Source organism: Salvelinus fontinalis, chromosome 4 (genome assembly GCF_029448725.1).
Source record: "Salvelinus fontinalis isolate EN_2023a chromosome 4, ASM2944872v1, whole genome shotgun sequence".
NCBI lineage: Eukaryota > Metazoa > Chordata > Actinopteri > Salmoniformes > Salmonidae > Salvelinus > Salvelinus fontinalis.
Genome location: NC_074668.1, coordinates 34709475 through 34729554, shown reverse-complemented (window position 1 = coordinate 34729554; position 20080 = coordinate 34709475). Strand labels below are relative to the sequence as shown.

At 45.4% G+C, this 20080-nt stretch overlaps 1 protein-coding gene across 10 annotated transcripts in view; it reads right to left on the bottom strand.

Annotated features, from left to right (window-relative positions):
• Window positions 1-20080, bottom strand: part of LOC129853608 (membrane-associated phosphatidylinositol transfer protein 2-like) — a 79981-nt gene that overhangs the window by 26059 nt on the left and 33842 nt on the right. For all 10 annotated transcript variants that reach the window (XM_055919810.1, XM_055919813.1, XM_055919815.1 and 7 more), the window contains exons 2-3: window positions 5709-5924; window positions 157-371 (exon numbers count right to left, since the gene is read on the bottom strand). In XM_055919810.1, coding sequence (XP_055775785.1) covers window positions 157-371; window positions 5709-5786 — 293 coding nt within the window. In that variant the 5' untranslated portion in view covers window positions 5787-5924. The remainder of the gene's footprint in view (window positions 1-156; window positions 372-5708; window positions 5925-20080) is intronic.

The following is a 20080-nucleotide window of genomic DNA, read 5'->3' as shown; positions in this document are numbered from 1 at the left end:
CTCAACATGTTAAGCTTTTCCTGTGGAAGTGGGGGAGGCGCCCTGACTGTATAGGGGTATAAGGGTAGTACTTCTCTGTGTGGGGTGTAAGGGTGGTACGCCTGTGTGCGTGGGGGTGTAAGGGTGGTACTCCTGTAGGTGGCAGTAGTCTCACACCTTGTGCGGGTGTAGGGGTAGGCGTTCCAGGACTCCTCCTCCACCCGGAGCGCTGCCTTGGGCAGGATGGAGCGGAACCAGCTGGGGATGTGCATGCCGATGTGGTAAACCTTGTGGGTGTACTGTCCGATTCCCCCTGGGCCGTCATCGTACGGCTTGTTCTCCAAGATCTCTACTCCGCTGCCCTCGCCACAGGTCTCATCCCGGCTCTTTTTCTGTTCAGATCAGAATAGATTTTCAGTGACGGGTTAGGTGAGGAAGCATAGGTCAAAGGTCAACTGAGGACTGAAATGAGGTTAAACAAGGGAGGTCAGGAGAAGCACACTGCTGGAAAGACAACAAGTCAAGTGTGGCATCCCCCTAAACCCAAAACAATTCAACTGCTACAAATGTTGTTTTTATGAATCTAAAACACAGATGATGTGGTCATTTAGCTTCAACAAAATCAGTGAATCACCAAGACATGATGTTGCTGGAGTACCTGATTCCATTAGGCTCAAGGCTGTTTCTAGTAGGTCTAGAAAGCACCAGGTCTGTTATTTCACTTGTTCCATAGACGACAAAAAGGTTTTCTGCCATAAAACTAATGTTTGAATAAACTCTACCCTGCTGGTAAAGTTCCAGACAGCTGACAGTTGTAAACACACCATGTCATGACTCATGTGTGGACAATAACCATTGCATCCAGGTATGACCTACACTGCTTACTCAGGAGAGTTGCCCAGCCAGCTCAGTGAAAAACACCTTTCCCATATTTACATTCCAGGTACACCACAGAAAGGGGGGAGAGTGGGGGGCTGAAAGGACACGTCATAGAGGACTAAATGGTTTCGATGACTTTACTGTTCAAACAGAACGCAGTGAGATCCACCAGGGAAAGGCTTCATGATGTAAAAATGAGGGAAACAGGAGTGCTAAAGGTACACTAGGTAACAGAGTCCAAGTGCTGAGGACGCTGAAAACTTGAGGAGCAAAGGGCAAGGACTACAGTACAACATTTCCAGAGAGTCTGAGTTAATAATAGAGTCAACATGTAAATGTAATGCCTGAGCCACTTCTATTCTTCACTTTGAAACTCTGATACATGTACTTGACTAATTACAGACAGCATTTCCGGCATGGAGAAGGAGAGCAGGATAGTGAAGGAGAGCAGGATAGTGAAGGAGAGCAGGGTAGTGAAGGAGAGCAGGGTAGTGAAGGAGAGCAGGGTAGTGAAGGAGAGCAGGATAGTGAAGGAGCGCAGGCAGTAAATCAGTGGTGTGGTGGGGAGATGAGATGGTGCGTGAGGTGTCCAGCCCTCCGGCCCTCATTACCTCTGACAGGTCGTTCATTAGCCACCCACCCTGCTCTCAACAGCCAGACACAGCTCCACAGACACAGCACCGCAGACACAGCACCGCAGACACAGCACCGCAGACACAGCACCGCAGACACAGCACCGCAGACACAGCACCGCAGACACAGCACCGCAGACACAGCACCGCAGACACAGCTCCGCAGACACAGCTCCGCAGACACAGCTCCGCAGACACAGCACCGCAGACACAGCACCGCAGACACAGCTCCGCAGACACAGCACCGCAGACACAGCACCGCAGACACAGCACCGCAGACACAGCTCCGCAGACACAGCTCCGCAGACACAGCTCCGCAGACACAGCTCCGCAGACACAGCTCCGCAGACACAGCACCGCAGACACAGCACCGCAGACACAGCACCGCAGACACAGCACCGCAGACACAGCACCGCAGACACAGAACCGCAGACACAGCATCACAGACACAGCATCACAGACACAGCATCACAGACACAGCATCACAGACACAGCTCCACAGACACAGCACCACAGACACAGCTCCACAGACACAGCTCCACAGACACAGCTCCACAGACACAGCATCACAGACACAGCATCACAGACACAGCATCACAGACACAGCTCCGCAGACACAGCACTGCAGACACAGCACTGCAGACACAGCTCCGCAGACACAGCATCGCAGACACAGCACCGCAGACACAGCTCCGCAGACACAGCACCGCAGACACAGCACCGCAGACACAGCTCCGCAGACACAGCTCCGCAGACACAGCTCCGCAGACACAGCTCCGCAGACACAGCTCCACAGACACAGCACCGCAGACACAGCACCGCAGACACAGCACCGCAGACACAGCACCGCAGACACAGCACCGCAGACACAGCACCGCAGACACAGCATCGCAGACACAGCTCCGCAGACACAGCTCCGCAGACACAGCACCGCAGACACAGCTCCGCAGACACAGCTCCACAGACACAGCTCCACAGACACAGCACCACAGACACAGCACCACAGACACTGACTGAACAACTGCTCTTTCCATGACATAGACTGACCAGGTGAATCCAGGTGAAAGCTATGATCCTTTATTGATGTCACTTCAAATCAGTGTAGATGAAGGGGAGGAGACAGATTAAAGAAGGATTTTTAAGCGTTGAGACAATTTAGACAAGGATTATGTATGTGTGCCATTCAGAGGGTGACTGGGCAAGACAAAGGATTGAGGTGCCTTTGAACAGGGTTTCCATGGGTATCAAGACTGGCCCACCACCCAAAGGACATCCAGCCAACTGAGGTAAGCATTGGAGTCAACATCCCTGTGGAACGCTTTCGGCACCTTGTAGAGTCCACACCCTGACGAATTGAGGCTGTTCTGAGGGCAACAGGGGGTGCAACTCAATATTAGGAAGGTGTTCATAATGTTTTGTACACTCAGTGCACACACACACACACACACACACACACACAAACAAGCAGAAGCTCAAAAACACTCCGCAAAGCATACAGTATAGGCCAATGTACGCACAGCTGCACACACACACGCCCACAGCCAGACGCTTACACAAACGGACATACTGTAGTGTTATACACCCACACACACTTGCAAGGCACTTCATTAGCCTGCTGACAGGTGCCTGTGGCCTGCGATCCTGTGTGCCACTGGCCAGTATCAATCCTGCTCTCCTGCTAAAGGTTGGCTCTTGGTGCTCTGCACCTCACAAGAAACCATCAGGAAGATTTAAAAAAAATCTGTCAGGTATCCTAACGGTTAAGAGCGCTGGGCCAGTAACAGAAAGGGAGCTGGTTCGAAGCCGAATAGGTGAAAAATCTGTCGATGTGCCCTTGAGCAAGGCACCTAACCCTAATTGCTCCTGTAAGTTGCTCTGGATAAGAGCGTCGGCTAAATGACTCAAATTGAAATGTAAAGCTGAAGGAACCCATTAACCAGAAACAGGTTGAATCAACATGGGTTCTACATCATTTCAACTGAAACGTTCAATATGATGGCGTTGAATCAACATGGAAAACTGATTGGACTTGCATAAGGGAATTGTCTTTTTTTCACCCAACCTTTTACCTTAATCCAATGACATGGTGAATCTTTTAGTTGATTTGACGTTGAATTCACATTAGTTGACAACCAAATGTACAAACTAGACGTTGAACAGACGTCAGTGCCAAGTGGAAATAGGCCTAATGTTCTGGTTGGATCTGTGTGTCAACCATAAAGGGTCTCTAACAAAACTGAAACAAAGCAAAAGGAAGAGGAGGGGAATGCAGGCAGGGGTAATTCATTGCTATTTCAGTGTCTTTCCTCGTGGTTTTGACAGGCTTCCAGGAGTTAAACCCAAACAGAAAGAGTATGTAAGGAAGAATTACATTCAGGAAGGAAGGAAGCTACATTATATGAAGCTATTCAGGAAGGACTAAATATAGAGGACAGTCTGTCATTAAACTATCTGTTGGTGCAGAGTGATTTGTGCTTTTTGATGTAAGTTTCAGTATTATTATAATTATTTTTACATTAAATGCACTATGCATTACGTGGGTTGAATGCTGTAACACAGAATAAAACAATTCTAAAAATTCCCCTGATGGGAATGACTGCCCATGACTGGTTATCACTTATTAACCATCAGTTATTCATGTTACTGAAGGCCTACCTTGATAAGATTTGTATTTGTTGTATTTGATAACTTTATTATTTCATTCCAAGTCATCATCTCATCTCCATAGAGCTGCTGTCTGCCAAAATTCACTATTTTAGTAGTTCTTCAAAGTAAATAAAGCCTACTATTTTGACTGCTGAATACCAATACCTTGCAAAGCAACTGCTCTCTACGTATCCCCTCTTGATCTCGCATTCTTCTGCCTCTTATGTAGCAAGCGTAAAATAAACATAGGCCGGACATGTAGCCGCGGATTATGGATTATGGTCATAGTAGTTAATGATCACGTTTTCTGTGCTAAACTATGTAGAACATTGGCCTGTTGGAAACTACAGCTCCCTACTACATCGCACAGTTCGGGCATGATCGGATTTATCTCTACAGAAACTGCAGCCCAGTGTGCACATTGAGCTCACAGAAGAAAATAAATAATGGAATTCAAATAATTTAACCGACATCAGTCAATTAGTTGTTTTAAAAATGTAAAATAACCGAAATGTTGGTTAAATCGCTCAGCTCTACTTTCTGTTCAGCTTCCTCACAACTACATGGCTGGCTGTATTGACTGGAGGACAGCATTATATCCTGGTACATGCCATATGGTATCAAATCAGGGAGACAATTCCTGCTGAGAAGGTTCTCACTTTTCTGAAAGAGCAAAATGATGGGTTGTGATTAAACACGGGAGGGGGAGGAAGAGAACGAGAGTGCCGACTTAATATCACTTACACCCTGCATGTGATATCTTTGTAAATTTAAGTCGCAATAATGAATTCACAATTAACTATCAATTAAGGAGGCAGCGTGATTAGGTATGAAGATAAATGAGAGACAGCAGTGTGGAACATGGAGTCAGGAGGAGTCTGGCCGGCTGGAGTGACAATACTCATACAGTACAGAGAGGATTTTAAATTGAACTGAGAGGCCCAGGCAGGCTTGAGCCACTATGCTTACACTGGGGATGAGTCAGGGACCAGCATGCTGCCTGGGGTTTCCCTAGCAACATACACTAATGAAGACAGGGTATCCACACTGCCTTCTACTCTCTCCAAAATATTTTTCTCTCCGTTTCTTCACTCTTCTCTCCCCCTCTGTATCTCTCTCCTACTTTTCCCCTGTTTTCCCCCCACTGTTTCTTCTCTCTCACGCCGTACTCTCTCTCTCTCGAACAAAACCTGACTGCCGGCACGCTGCTGATGTCATGGTTACCATGGTCACGGAAACTTCACACCAGCGAGAGAGCGAGGCAGCACAGAGAAGGCTGAGGTCAGGGGGACACGTAACTATGGGTCACTGATCCAACCGGACAATTTGACGCCATCCCTCCTCCATCCCTTTCCTGCCTGCCTCAGATTGTTAACAACCCATCCATGTGGCTTACCTCTCTGTTCACTTTGCTGAGGTTTACAATGTGCTTACGGCACTGACCCAGAATCAATGGCTCTGGAGCGCAAACCCATTCGTTAGAAATAACTGATCAGCCTGACTTCCTGCTAGTGTCAAAGCCCTTCCTCTGATAAAGTCCAATTAAAACATGTCTAGTACAAGTCCACACACCTGGATCATGTAGAGCTGGGCGATGCGGTACTCGTCCACGCTCATTGGCATTGGGATCCGATACTCCTTGATCAGCATGGTGAGTCTGGGGTGGGGGGAGAGGGGTCAGAAGGAGGGGGGAGGGACAGAGGGAGGGGAGGGGGGCTGGAGGTGGGAGGGACTGGGGGGCTTCTGTGTGGCTCGTCAATTCACTGCTGGCGTCCTCATCGGTGGTGCCTGTGGATGAAAGGAGAGACATAAATGGTAACACAGATGAACAGTTAACAGCAACTGATGATCTTGTCCCATGTGGCTCAGTTGGTAGAGCATGGCGCTTGCAACGCCAGGGTTGTGGGTTCAATTCCCACGGGGGACCAGTACAAAAAAGTATGAAAACGTAAGCACTCACTACTGTCTGGATAAGAGCGTCTGCTTATCCCTGGATAAGAGCGTCTGCTTATCCCTGGATAAGAGCGTCTGCTAAATTACTCAAATATAAAATCAACAGCTTCTAGGTGGTAGTTGGTCATGGAGTGGGTAAAGTTAGCCAGCAGTGGGTCTTGAAAAACAGACTTCTTAAAACACAAAGAAAATGAAATCCACGGCCTAGGAACTTTCTTAAAGCAGATTCCACAGAATTAATCCACAAATAACAAAACCATTCCGCATGCCTCAAGGCTACAACAGTGGCTGCAAAGAACAAAAGTTCAAAATCCTAACCAAAAATTTCCTGTATTCAAAAACAGTCCTTTGCTTTAGGCAGTGAAATACCTCTATTTTCACAACTAAGGACATAAAATGTCATTCTCAACTGGCTCACACCCAGATAGACAGAAATGGATGAAAGGAAAGATGGAGTCTCCGGTGTCGTTCGCTCAGATCCACAGCTCCTTTTTGAGGGAGATTATAAACTCCACTCCATCCAACAGTGGTCCTTCTGCACGTCTCAGATCCCAGGAAAGCCCCCTCAACCCTGGGCTCAGTTCTTATATACCCCAGCCCAGAGCTAGAGGGCGGGGGCACGCACCTGAACCCCACACAGGACCAGAGTGTGGAGAACAGCCAAGCCTCTAAACGCCACAGCAACAGTCACCTCAGCACCACATGCCAAGAGTCAGCCTCTCTCCCAGACCTGTTGCTCGATCACATAGGAGGCTCATTCAGCATAAGAAGGATTACACCCGCTGGGGGTGGGGGGCATTGCAAAACTTCCTCAGAGCCCCTTATGCATGTATGCTGCTTAACAGTCATTACTATGTGGAATTATGCATATCATAATGTTAATTTTTAACAATGTGGCCGGAGACTGAGACAGAGTGTACTGTATCTACCTGGACCTTTAGGGCAGAACAACACCTGATGACTACACAGAAACAGAACACTGAGCTCTGGTCAAAACGCAGTTCCTCATTCCAGGTCCTCACTGGCAACCATGTGTCAATAATCCAACTGAATTGTAACTAAATTGTCTATGTAATGCAATCACTGATCTGTATTACCATACCATTATCATGTATTATTATACCCTGCAGTTAGTCTCTAGGATCTGTATTCACTGCCTTAGATTGTTTCCACTGATCCAATCCTTTTCCCTATTCTCCTGAAACCTAACCTAGGGAGAGAGAGAGAGCAGAGCACAGAGCAGGCCTGACACTGGCAGCCCACGGTCATCCACTAGTGATTACCCCAGCATTGCATAACCATAGCAATCCCCCCAATAGCAGCAACTGTGGTCCTCTCTGGCTCTCAGCCATTCCATCTAATCACGCTAATATTCCCACTGCGTCACTCATCCACTGAACAAAGGCTGGCTTTGAGAGAGGCTCCTAGTGACGCCGCCTGCCACGCTCAGGTCCTTGACCTGTCGAGAGCTCCCACCAACCCCCCCCCCCCCCCCTCTTCCCTCCCTCCACTTAACCCGTTAAAGGTGAGTGACGCACCACTAGAATACAGAGGACATGGAGGCGACCCATTCAGGTCGACAAACACTTCTACATCAACACTTAACAGTGATTGAGAGGCAGGCAACACTGGCTAACAGTGTGGGAGGGCGGTGGAGCTGTGCAGTTTTTAAATCTCTTCCTCCTCCGCTATTTCTTTCTATTCTCCACACAGCGGCCTGCTCTAGATGGGACGACACATCCACAAAAGCAGAGCGGAACATCGTGCTCCGCTTAAAATAACCACTCTCCTGGGAAACACTGGAGATAAAAGTAGGCTAGAGAGGGCTACAGAGGAGGCAGGGGCACAGGAGGGAGCCCGGGGGGGGGGGGGGGGGGGTGCAGAAGGACATGCCCACGTTGTTTGGAGAAGAGATAACGTTACTGGAGACAGAGAATCGAATACAGACCACCACTCACCACCAAAGTCGTTTTTTGGCACGTTCCACACCGGCTTTAATTTCAATTTCAACAATACAAAGCAAAAAATGTCTTTTAAAAAAAATATTTGCTAATTTATCAACAAAAAACTAAAACTGAAATATTACATTTACATAAGAATTCAGACCCTTTACTCAGTACTTTGTTGAAACACCTTAGGCAGCGATTACAGTCTTGAGTCTTCTTGGGTATGACACTACAAGCGTTGCACACCTGTATTTAGGGAGTTTCTCCCCTTCTTCTCTGCAGTTCCTTTAAAGCTCTGTCAGGATGAATGGGGAGTGTTGCTGCACAGCTATTTTCAGGTCTCTAAAATTTCTAATAACCAGTTTTTGCTTTGTCATTATGGGGTATTGTGTGTAGATTGCTGAGGAAATTGTTTTATTTCATCCATTTAAGAATAAGGCTGTAACATAACAAAATATGGAAAAGGTCAACGGGTCAGAATACTTCCCAAAGGCACTGTATACCTTTGTGTACCTATATAGGATCCGTCACCGAAGAGAATGACATTTATATACATAATTATACATTTTTGTGTAGTACAGATCAGAGACCTATGATGAAATTCTGTTACCACAATTCTGGGTGTCAATCTACTTCACTTAAGGCAGTTTAATAACCAAAATCTATTTTCTTTAAGTCAAGGTGACATGTCATAGCCGAAACCCCATTTCTTCTACAGACATCTTTTAATCTTAGCAGATATTTAACAGTTTTTTGGAAAACGTGGTCACACACTGAGGGAGATTTTACCTAAATTCTGTTACCAAACTTTGCATCTGCACAGTTCTTCTTCCAAAACTTTCAAAGTAATGTTATTTGTTTGGCATTAAGTTTTAAAGTGAAAAATCTCAGTGCAAAAGCGGACATAAGCGCTCATAAAAACAAAAAGTCTCAGCGCAATTCCGTTACTGTGGAATTGCCCAACACTACCTTTCAATCACCCTTTAGCCTGGTTCCACTGTGCCAAAACACATGATCTAATCCCTGCAGCTTTGTAATATTGAGCATTGATGTGGAAACAAAAATTGTGAAATCGATTTTCATAACTCCATGCTCTAGTGCTCTTATAGTCAAACTCATAATGATGAAACGGTCCATTGCGATCAATGTCGGTCAACACAGCAGCAGCAGGACTGATTCAATTCAGGCACAAGCCGGGATAATGATTGGGGTTGTGAGAGCCATTGTTTAAGATAATTAATTAAATAGCCTATAGCAAGGGAGGGTGCATACTGGTAAAAATATTTATTTTATATATATTTATTTTTTATCAGGGTAGCTCATTGAGACCAGGTCTAATTTTCAAAATGGGGCAAATTCAACACGAACATTCCAATAATAAAAAAACTACAGGTTACAATTTCTAAAAACTACAATTTCAACACAACACATTTTGATATTTGATCAAAACAAATGTATTCTCATTTAACAAATTCAAAATTAGACTCTAAATTGCCCTAGTGGCACCAGGGAATCAAGACGGAGGGAGTTCTGCAGGTTATTCCAAAAATTGGGGTCATTAAAACTGAAGGCGGACTTACCCAATGCAGTCCAGACCCAAGGAACCTCAAGAGTTGAACAGGTTTGGTAACTCATGTTTTCATACTTCAACAACAAAGTCAGAAGCTTGTGTAGTAGAACTTTGTAAACAAAAATGTAACAGTGAAGGGATCTATGGGACTTTAATGAGTACCAGCCAACCTTTTGATACAGGATGCAGTGATGCTCATTAAAACTGTCCCCTGTGATGAAGCAAAGGGCACTATGGTATACGGCATCAAGAGGTTTAAGATTCGTGGCTGCTGTATTCTGGTAAATGATGTCACCATAGTCAAGAACTGGCAGGAAAGTTGACTGTACAATCTGTTTCCTGCTGTTTAGAGGCAGAATAAGGCAGACACTGTTTAGATGTTATCTAGGGGAAGTGGAACAGGGGGAAATCTACACAGAGGAGAGTGTGTGAAAGATTAGGCTGCATTTTAAACTCAAAGTAGACAGCCCTCGGCTCTAAACCCTCAGCCCTTGAATTACGTTTTACATCGTCACATCCGAGTGTACCTTAAAATGTCCCATGCCCAAGCTAGGGAGAGTGATGATCGGAGAGGCAACGTCCTTGAAGTGACCTTAAAGACAACCAACCTAAAGCTATTAATGTAATGTTACCTAGTAAGCTAACATATCTAGCTATCACTCATGTCAGGTAGATATATACAGTTACCCATAGCTGGCTAGCTAGTTTTATAGTTTGGTAATTTATTCCAATGAATCTAGCAATGTTTTATAGTCTCCTCGCTATGAGACTAAGCCAATTTTCCAACACTAAAATCAATATATATATATTTTGTTTTTAGCAAGCTAGCTTCATACTTTTCCCTGACTTCCCGAAAATGCATCCTTTTTTATAAAATTTGACACTTCGCGGCCACCAGAGTTTGACATGTGACTACAGTTTATGGGTCATATTTGAACTGTGGGTCATATTAACACCGCAAGTGACCAAAGTTGTTCACTCGCTCCCTCGGGCTAAATCGAGGGCTGAGGGGGCAACGTTAGTAAATGACCTCCACTTAAGATGGCAATCAAACTGCATCCGGTTTCGATGGGGATTCCCCCAAGGGAAAGTGGATGGGCAAGGGCTAAGGGGGTAAAAAAAAATAAAAAAAGTATGTGTTTGGACTGCAGCCTAAGTAATTGCATCACCACCCAAATGGACAAATTTAGGCCTACTTCTCTAGTGCTATTTTATGAAACACACCCTCTTACACCCACAGATGCTAATGCAGTCTTGAATACTGTAACACGCACACTGACAGAAACATACAGTATTCTGCCATGCTCAAAAACACACTGCTGACTGTTCAGCAGTCAAGACAGAGGAGAGAAAGGCCCCTGTGTCCTTGTCCCTACAGACCTCTGGAGTCAGAAAAAGTGAGTGAGTGAGTGATGAGTGTATGAGTGTATGAGAGAAAGAGAGATCGATAGAGAGATTCCGACACGCCGGTGCACTGTCACGGCGTGGCTCTGTCCAGGGGGACCTGACGGGAGCCTGTGGGCAGCAATGATGAACCTGCAGAAAGGGATTGTGCTGACGCTTGCGAATATGGCCCAGCCCGCCTCATTGTCTGCCACACAGCCATCAACATATAAGACTCATGAGCTTCTCGCTTCACCACTCAGAGATGGGGGAGAGGGAAGCCTCTCCTCTATCACAGTTACTCTTCTGCTCCCTTCCCATCTTCTCCCTCTGTCAACGTCTCTTTCAATAATCTATTTAATGCGCTCCCTCAGTCTCTACCCAACTTTCAGAGCCTCCTGCAAAAGACACACTCACGAACTAACACACCAGTAAGGTCAAACTCCTCTAAAACCTTTCTGTGCATTAAACAGACAGGCTGGAGAGAGAGACCGGAGTAGGGCTGTTGCGGTGACCGTATTACCGCCAAACCGGCAGTCAAGAGTCATGAAGACAGTCAAATTCCACGTTACTTTTTAGTCACAGTAATTATGCTTCTCCAAGCTCTGATGCTGCTGATGGTCATTAGTAGTCTACCAAACTTGCTAACTGCCTGGTACTCAGCCCTCTCTTGTCCCTCTAATCACTCTGACATCAAAGCAAATGTAATCAAAAATCTAATCAAACACTTCCTGAGAGCCCATCAGCTCACGTTGCACAACATTTCTATAGGCTATGCAACTGTGTGAGAAAACAGAGTGATGGCCTCTATTAAAAAGAGGAGAATCCCATCAGATTTCTATAGGCTAGGCCTACTACACTGCTCAAAAAAATAAAAGGGAACACTAAAATAACACATCCTAGATCTGAATGAATGAAATATTCTTATTAAATACTTTTTTCTTTACATAGTTGAATGTGCTGACAACAAAATCACACAAAAATGATCAATGGAAATCAAATTTATCAACCCATGGAGGTCTGGATTTGGAGTCACACTCAAAATTAAAGTGGAAAACCACACTACAGGCTGATCCAACTTTGATGTAATGTCCTTAAAACAAGTCAAAATGAGGCTCGGTAGTGTGTGTGGCCTCCACGTGCCTGTATGACCTCCCTACAACGCCTGGGCATGCTCCTGATGAGGTGGCGGATGGTCTCCTGAGGGATCTCCTCCCAGACCTGGACTAAAGCATCCGCCAACTCCTGGGCAGTCTGTGGTGCAACGTGTCGTTGGTGGATGGAGCGAGACATGATGTCCCAGATGTGCTCAATTGGATTCAGGTCTGGGGAACGGGCGGGCCAGTCCATAGCATCAATGCCTTCCTCTTGCAGGAACTGCTGACACACTCCAGCCACATGAGGTCTAGCACTGTCTTGCATTAGGAGGAACCCAGGGCCAACTGCACCAGCATATGGTCTCACAAGGGGTCTGAGGATCTCATCTCGGTACCTAATGGCAGTCAGGCTACCTCTGGCGAGCACATGGAGGGCTGTGCGGCCCCCCAAAGAAATGCCACCCCACACCATGACTGACCCACCGCCAAACCGGTCATGCTGGAGGATGTTGCAGGCAGCAGAACGTTCTCCACAGAGTCTCATGTCTCTGTCACGTCTGTCACATGTGCTCAGTGTGAACCTGCTTTCATCTGTGAAGAGCACAGGGCGCCAGTGGTGAATTTGCCAATCTTGGTGTTCTCTGGCAAATGCCAAACGTCCTGCACGGTGTTGGGCTGTAAGCACAACCCCCACCTGTGGACGTCGTGCCCTCATACCACCCTCATGGAGTCTGTTTCTGACCGTTTGAGCAGACATGCACATTTGTGGCCTGCTGGAGGTAATTTTGCAGGGCTCTGGCAGTGCTCCTCCTGCTCCTCCTTGCACAAAGGCGGAGGTAGCGGTCCTGCTGCTGGGTTGTTGCCCTCCTACGGCCTCCTCCACGTCTCCTGATGTACTGGCCTGTCTCCTGGTAGCGCCTCCATGCTCTGGACACTACGCTGACAGACAGAGCAAACATTCTTGCCACAGCTCGCATTGATGTGCCATCCTGGATGAGCTGCACTACCTGAGCCACTTGTGTGGGTTGTAGACTCCGTCTCATGCTACCACTAGAGTGAAAGCATCGCCAGCATTCAAAAGTGACCAAAACATCAGCCAGGAAGCATAGGAACTGAGAAGTGGTCTGTGGTCACCACCTGCAGAACCACTCCTTTATTGGGGGTGTCTTGCTAATTGCCTATAATTTCCACCTGTTGTCTATTCTATTTGCACAACAGCATGTGAAATGTATTGTCAATCAGTGTTGCTTCCTAAGTGGACAGTTTCATTTCACAGAAGTGTGATTGACTTGGAGTTACATTGTGTTGTTTAAGTGTTCCCTTTATTTTTGTGAGCAGTGTATATTTATTTCTCAACTTTCCTAATATTAAGCACATTGCTTATCTTTACAACAGGAGTATAGTCTACCTGGATGGCATGAAAATGAACCACAGGAAAAGCATCCTCCATTCACTATTTAAGTGCAGAGATGAGATGTATTTTTCCCCCTGCCCTTATTTCGGGACAGGTGCATGATAATGGTCCATCCTAAATAAATACAAATTTCACACATATTATTTAGTATATGTAAAGACAATATTAAACCAAGAATTGTCTGATGGGTGCCAATATTAGCCTATCACTTGTGAATTATATATCATCACTTGTGAATGATGCCCAGCTTAATGCAAGAAACAATGCCTTTTGTTTGTGACTTTTTGTAATCATAGTCGCACACCTCATGTAGCCTAGCCCATAGGCCTATATGTTTGATAAAAGGTTTGTATCAGAACTAAAGTAGCCAAATAACTTCTTAAAATGAAGCACATTCATCTGATTTACAACGAGTGGAGCCTAACTGGCATACTGAGCGTGAGCTTCAAGTTTGGGAAAGATAGTTTTCGCCATAAAAATGCACCTTTATAAGAAAAGAATTACATGTATAATGGCATTTGTGGTCACTTTTGATAATGTTGTTATCCCGCTAATGGAACATTTGCGCTTAAAGCCTACTGCCATGTGAGCATTGCTGCGCTTATAATGTAAAAAAAAATAGCATAATAGTTTACCAACATTTAAAAGCTAAGCCTCATTGCTTTTAAACTTTTTTTTATGCTTGTGGTTGTACTAATTTGGGATCTATCGCATCCCACAACTGTCTCAGACTATGTTTGGAATATTTATTTATTGCACAGAATAGGTCAACTTTTGTACTATGGGGGATAGTAGATTGGCATAGGTTAGTGCTTTTGCTGTTTGTTAGGCCTACTCATCTATTTGGCTGATGAAAAGTAAATGTGGACAGTTGTTCCAATATCTTCAATATGCACTTGTAGCATGTGAGAAAGACCCAATCACTTGATGGAGAGCTGTGTGAGGGAGATGAGAGGTGCCTCAGAGCGGGCAGCATTTAGGGAGAAGGCATACAATATTTTAGGGTACATTACGGCCACATGCAGGGGATGCCGCCGGGAAATTCGAGGCATTATCAAGTGCTTCTCAAAATGTGAATGACAGACTGATGAAGTGTGTACAGCTGGCGCAAAAAAACAAAGCAGAGCTCATTCCTTTCAAGCGACTTTTTTCAAATCAGAGTTGCATCGCGCAGCCTTACAATGTATTAAAATTCTAAACATATAGCCAAACGTTTGTAGAACCACTAAAGTTACATTAATAACTCTAAATTAAGCATATAGGAGTACCTATTTCTTTGTTAACCGCTCAACACAGAATAGCTGCATGTGCACACTCCCTCAAATCTTTTGGAGAAAATATCCTTTCTATTTTATTCAGCTTTGTTCAATTGTATTCTTCATACTATCAAATAATATAAAATAATGCCACAGAATTCTAACCAAATCTTGTCTGCTAAATGAACTAGTGTAGCCCACAGCCATTTGGCATAGCCAGATCAGGACCAAACAGAAGGACAACTCATGGTATGCTATTCTGTTATGAAATAGACTACATTTTCTTCATATCATGTTTCTTTAGACCTGTCTAAAATAAATAATGGATTTATTGTGAAGATGTAGACTATGTTACATGGATTTAGACTTTTTAAAACATAGATGTTCCAAAAGGTCTGCATCCGTAGCTTGTAGGCTGTGTGTGGAAGCCAGGAGATGCCAAATGTGTTTGTTAATTAACGGTCAAATACCGTGACAAGATTTCGTGACCGCCACAGCTCTAGTCTGGTGCACTGATGGTTGACACAGGTACTTAAGGGGAACGGAGAACAGCATCCTAGCAAACCTCACCATCAAATAGGTAATTACTTCAATTACTCTTCTTAGTTTTTTTTACTCCATCTTTTCTACTGAACAGTGTAAATCAGCACTGTTCCTCAACCGAACACCATAATCTTTCTAATAATGGCTTAGTAGTTTTCCCAGATTGAGTGAAGCAAGTTTCCTGCAAGATGCTACCTAGAAAATGTCATAATAGAAAACAATCGGTAATCTTTCAACAACTACAATCAACTGACAATTATACAGATGCCCGTCACTCATGTACCACCAGCAACCTTCACATAGACCGCTTGTGCCACGCTTTACCTAGAAAAAAACCCACCCCCTCTCATGCACACTAAGTCTAAAAATAGAATGGACACAATAATCCAAGCATACTCAAGCGAGCAGAGCGCTTGACGCAGTACGTTCATGAACTCAGCAAAAAATTAAATGGCCCTTTTTCAGGACCCTGTCTTTCAAAGATAATTTGTAAAAATCCCAATAACTTCACAGATCTTCATCGTAAAGGGTTTAAACATTGTTTCCCATGCTTGTTCAATGAACCATAAACAATTAATGAACATGCACCTGCGGAACAGTCGTTAAGACACTAACAGCTTACAGACAACAGGCAATTAAGGTCACAGTTATGAATACATAGGACACTAAAGAGGCCTTTCTACGGACTCTGAAAAACACAGAAAGAAAGATGCCCAGAGACAGCCTGCAGATGTGGCCAGGGCAATAAATTGCAATGTCCGTACTGTGAGACGCCTAAGACAGCACTACAGGGAGACAGGACGGACAGCTGATCGTCCTCGCAGTGGCAGACCACGTGTAACAACATTTGCACAGGATCGGTACATCCGACCATCACACCTGCGGGACAGGATGGCAACAACAACTGCCCGAGTTACACCAGGAACGCACAATCTCTCCATAAGTTCTCAGACTGTCCGCAATAGGCTGAGAGAGGCTGGACTGAGAGGTAGGCCTGTTGTAAGGCAGGTCCTCACCAGACATCACCGGCAACAACGTCGCCTATGGGCACAAACCTACTGTAGCTGGACCAGACAGGACTGGCAAAAAATGCTCTTCACTGACGAGTCGCGGTTTTGTCTCACCAGGGGGTGATAGTCGGATTCGCGTTTATCGTCGAAGGAATGAGCGCTCCACCGAGGTCATACAAATAATTACACGTTAAGTTTATTTTAAGCAAACTCAATTGACAGTGAGAGGACGTTTCTTTTTTTGCTGAGTTTAGAATATGCCCATTCCCTTCTAAAAATACAGTCTCCGCCTCCCCCTTGGTAGTGACGCGATAGCAGCACACAGTGACCTCACAGCACTTATCTGGTGGGCTGAGGATTTTCTACTAAAACTGGTCTACTGAACAAATGTGGATGGGTGTTATCTGAAGGGTTTCTCAGGGGTTTATAAATAAAGTTATTTGAATTCAAATGAATTGATTAGTAGTGGCCAGCAGCAAGGGAGTAAGATCTGGTGTAACATCTTGATGTGTGCTGCACCCAGATCTCTCCCTGATAACCTCTCTGTACTGCTAACTTGAAAATCCTCCATATGATTGCTTGAGCACAAGTTTGTGCCATCACTTGCTCCCCTCTCAGGTGGCACACTGACCTCTGCCTTGTGGATGGTGTTGCTGTAGGTCTTGCTAACCAAGACAGAGTATGAGCAGGACATCAAACAACCCTCCTCAAAACCCCTGACACTGTACTGACACAGCATCTCTTTTCCCCCTGACTTGACTGTGAAAATTCTGGATGACACTGCTGACTGTGAATACACCTTTCATAATGTTAGACATGGAAGAGCACAGGCTGCGTTTGCAATGAGACTGATACCTCAATGTCCGCTACTAGCCTGAGGCCCCAGGTACCTAGGGAGGTCATTCAAAACTAGGGCTGTTACGGTGACCTTATTACCACCACACAGGAGTTATAACCACAGTCAAATACCACTTGATAAGTACTCAGCGCTCTATTGTCCCTCTAATCACTCTGACATCAATGCAAATGCTATCGAAAATCAAATCAAACACTTCATGACAGCCCTGGCATTCAGAGTTTGAGCAAAATAGGATCACTTGTTGCTCAGTGAGAGCCAGCTCCTCATAGCTGGTAGATGCAAGGAATTAAATAAGTGTTCCTTTAAGCCCATGTTGCACAGCATTTTTATAGGCAATTGTGTGAGAAAACAAGAGTTTTGATGGCCTCTATTAAAAAGAGGATCCCATCAGATTTCTATAGACTAAGCTTAACTCAACTTTCCTAATATTAAGCATATTGCTTCGCTCTATAACCAGAGTAGCCTACCCGGCTGGCATGAAAATCAACCGTTGGAAAAGCGTCCTTCATTCGCTATTCTAGCACATACGGATGACGTCATTTTTTTACCCTGCCCCTGTTCCGACAGGTGCATAACTGCCCATTATAAATCCAAACTAATTTGACACATATTATTTTGTATATGTAAAGACAAGATTAAATTGAGAATAGTCTGATGGGTGAGAATATTATCACTTGTGAATGATGCCCAGCATGGGCAAGAAACAGATGCTTGCATCATGTAGCCTAACCAATAGACCTACATGTTTGATAAGGTTTGTGTAAAAACGGCTAGCTGGAGCCGTCTGAGCAATTGACTTCTGAGCTCTCATCTGCTAGTGACTTGAGCAGACTCTACTTTGGTCTGACCCCACTAGAAACGGTCTGGTAAGAACCAGGCAGATGTGTCCATATCCAAGCAGGGCAGGAAACTGCAGACGGAGCAGCTAACTTAAGGTCTAGCATGGCAGAGGGCTCCAAGCCTAATGGGATAGGGAGCTGCATACCCGATAAGCCAGGGGCCCGCGAACCGAGCAAGCAAAGCAAACGCAGGGCCTAGCTTGGTAGGATACCTAGAGACTGACAGAGCAGCAAACTTAGATGCTACTACTGCAAGGCACTGTGGACAGAATGGTAGAGGACTGGGGCCTTAGTAGTAATGCAGCAGGCCAGGGACGTAAGCCAGAACAGTGCGAGCCTGCAACTAGGGCCAGAGACTGAGGGCCAGCTAAGGCCAGAAACCGAGAGCCTACTGGGGGAGCAGGCTCACGCAGGACAGACTGAACCTTCCAGGAAGGCAGGGAACTCTAGATCTACCATGGGCGCAGGATAGGCTAAACCTACTTAAGGGGAAGGACACTAAAAACCTTAACACTTCACATCTACCAGGTAGGCAGGAAACAAACTGACTCAGGCCAGGAGGGCCTGAGCTCTTCCTGCTCATGACGCAGGTCCTCGTATTCCCTCTGCAGCTTCCAACTGGAGAGGGTGTGGTCACTCCATGACCACAGACAGGGCCTGGAGCAGGGCTGGTAGTCTCTTAGATGAGAGAGGTGTGTAGCGCCTCGCAGCTCATCTTCCTCAGGTGCATGACGGCTTTGTGTGACAGTGTAGGCTGAGGTGGGTGGTGACAGTCGTCTCTTGGCATGACGCACAGACTCTTCTTCGGAGCACCTCAACTATAGCAGGTCAGAATCCGGCAATACGAAGGACCATGTAAAAAGGGCTAGCTGGAGCTTCCTGAGCAGTTGGCTTCTGAGCCCTTACCCACTAGTTACTTAAGCAGACTCTACATTGCTCTGAACCCACTAGAGGGGTCCGGTAAGAACCAGGCAGATGTGTCCATATCCAGACTTTTATTCTGTTAGTCACCACCACACAGTTGCACACACATTTACATCAGAAGTGATCTTGTGGTTATTGCAAATGCACGCTCACATTTTTCTAGAAAACACACTGAAAACTTGGTCCCCAGCCAAACTTCTGTCCTCATTGGCTGAAGACGACAACTACTCTGAGCTAGAGTGGGAGAGTCCAAATGTCTATCCGGGCACACCGATTGGCTGAAACCAGGAGACTGTGATAGACAGCTGAGAAAGGGAGAAAACAGGACTGTGGGGAAAGTCAAGTGCACAGGCATGACCTTTCTTACAGTTTGTATCACAACTAAAGTGGCCTGTAGGCCAAAGACCCCTGGATCACGGTTGGAGAGCTCATAGCCTACAGAAATATGTGTTCTTATAAGCTAAATCGCTATTCGAGGGTAGGCTACGGATTCCATTTTTTTGTGGGCCATTCTAAAATCAAAAATGATTCCACACATACAATACTTTCTGAATGCACTGTAGCCTACTAATGTAACGGCCCTGGGTTTATAAGCGCGAATATCGACTCTGCCGCTTGAGCATGCTTTTGGAGCACAGTCGACTTCGGGCTAGAAGATTTAGGGTTTGAGACCTCCCTGCCTGTTTCATTACAGTATTCACACCCCTTGACTTTTCCACATTTTGTTACGTTACAGCCTTATTCTAAAATTAATTAAATTGTTTGTTTTCCTCAATCTACACACAATACCCCATAATGACAAAGCAAAACAAATGTAGACATTTTCGCATATTAAATGTCACATTTACATAAGTATTCAGACCCTTTACTCAGTACTTTGTTGAAGCACCTTTGGCAGTGATTATAGCCTTGAGTCTTCTTGGGTATGACCCTACATGCTTGGCACACCTGTATTATTTGGTGAGTTTCTCCCATTCTTCTCTGCAGATCCTCTCAAGCTCTGTCAGGTTGGAAGGGGAGCGTCGCTGCACAGCTATTTTCAGGTCTCTCCAGAGATGTTCGATTGGGTTTAAGTCTGGGCTCTGGCTGGGCCATTCAAGGATATTCAAAGACTTGTCCAAAAGCCCCTCTGCGTTGTCTTGGCTGTGTG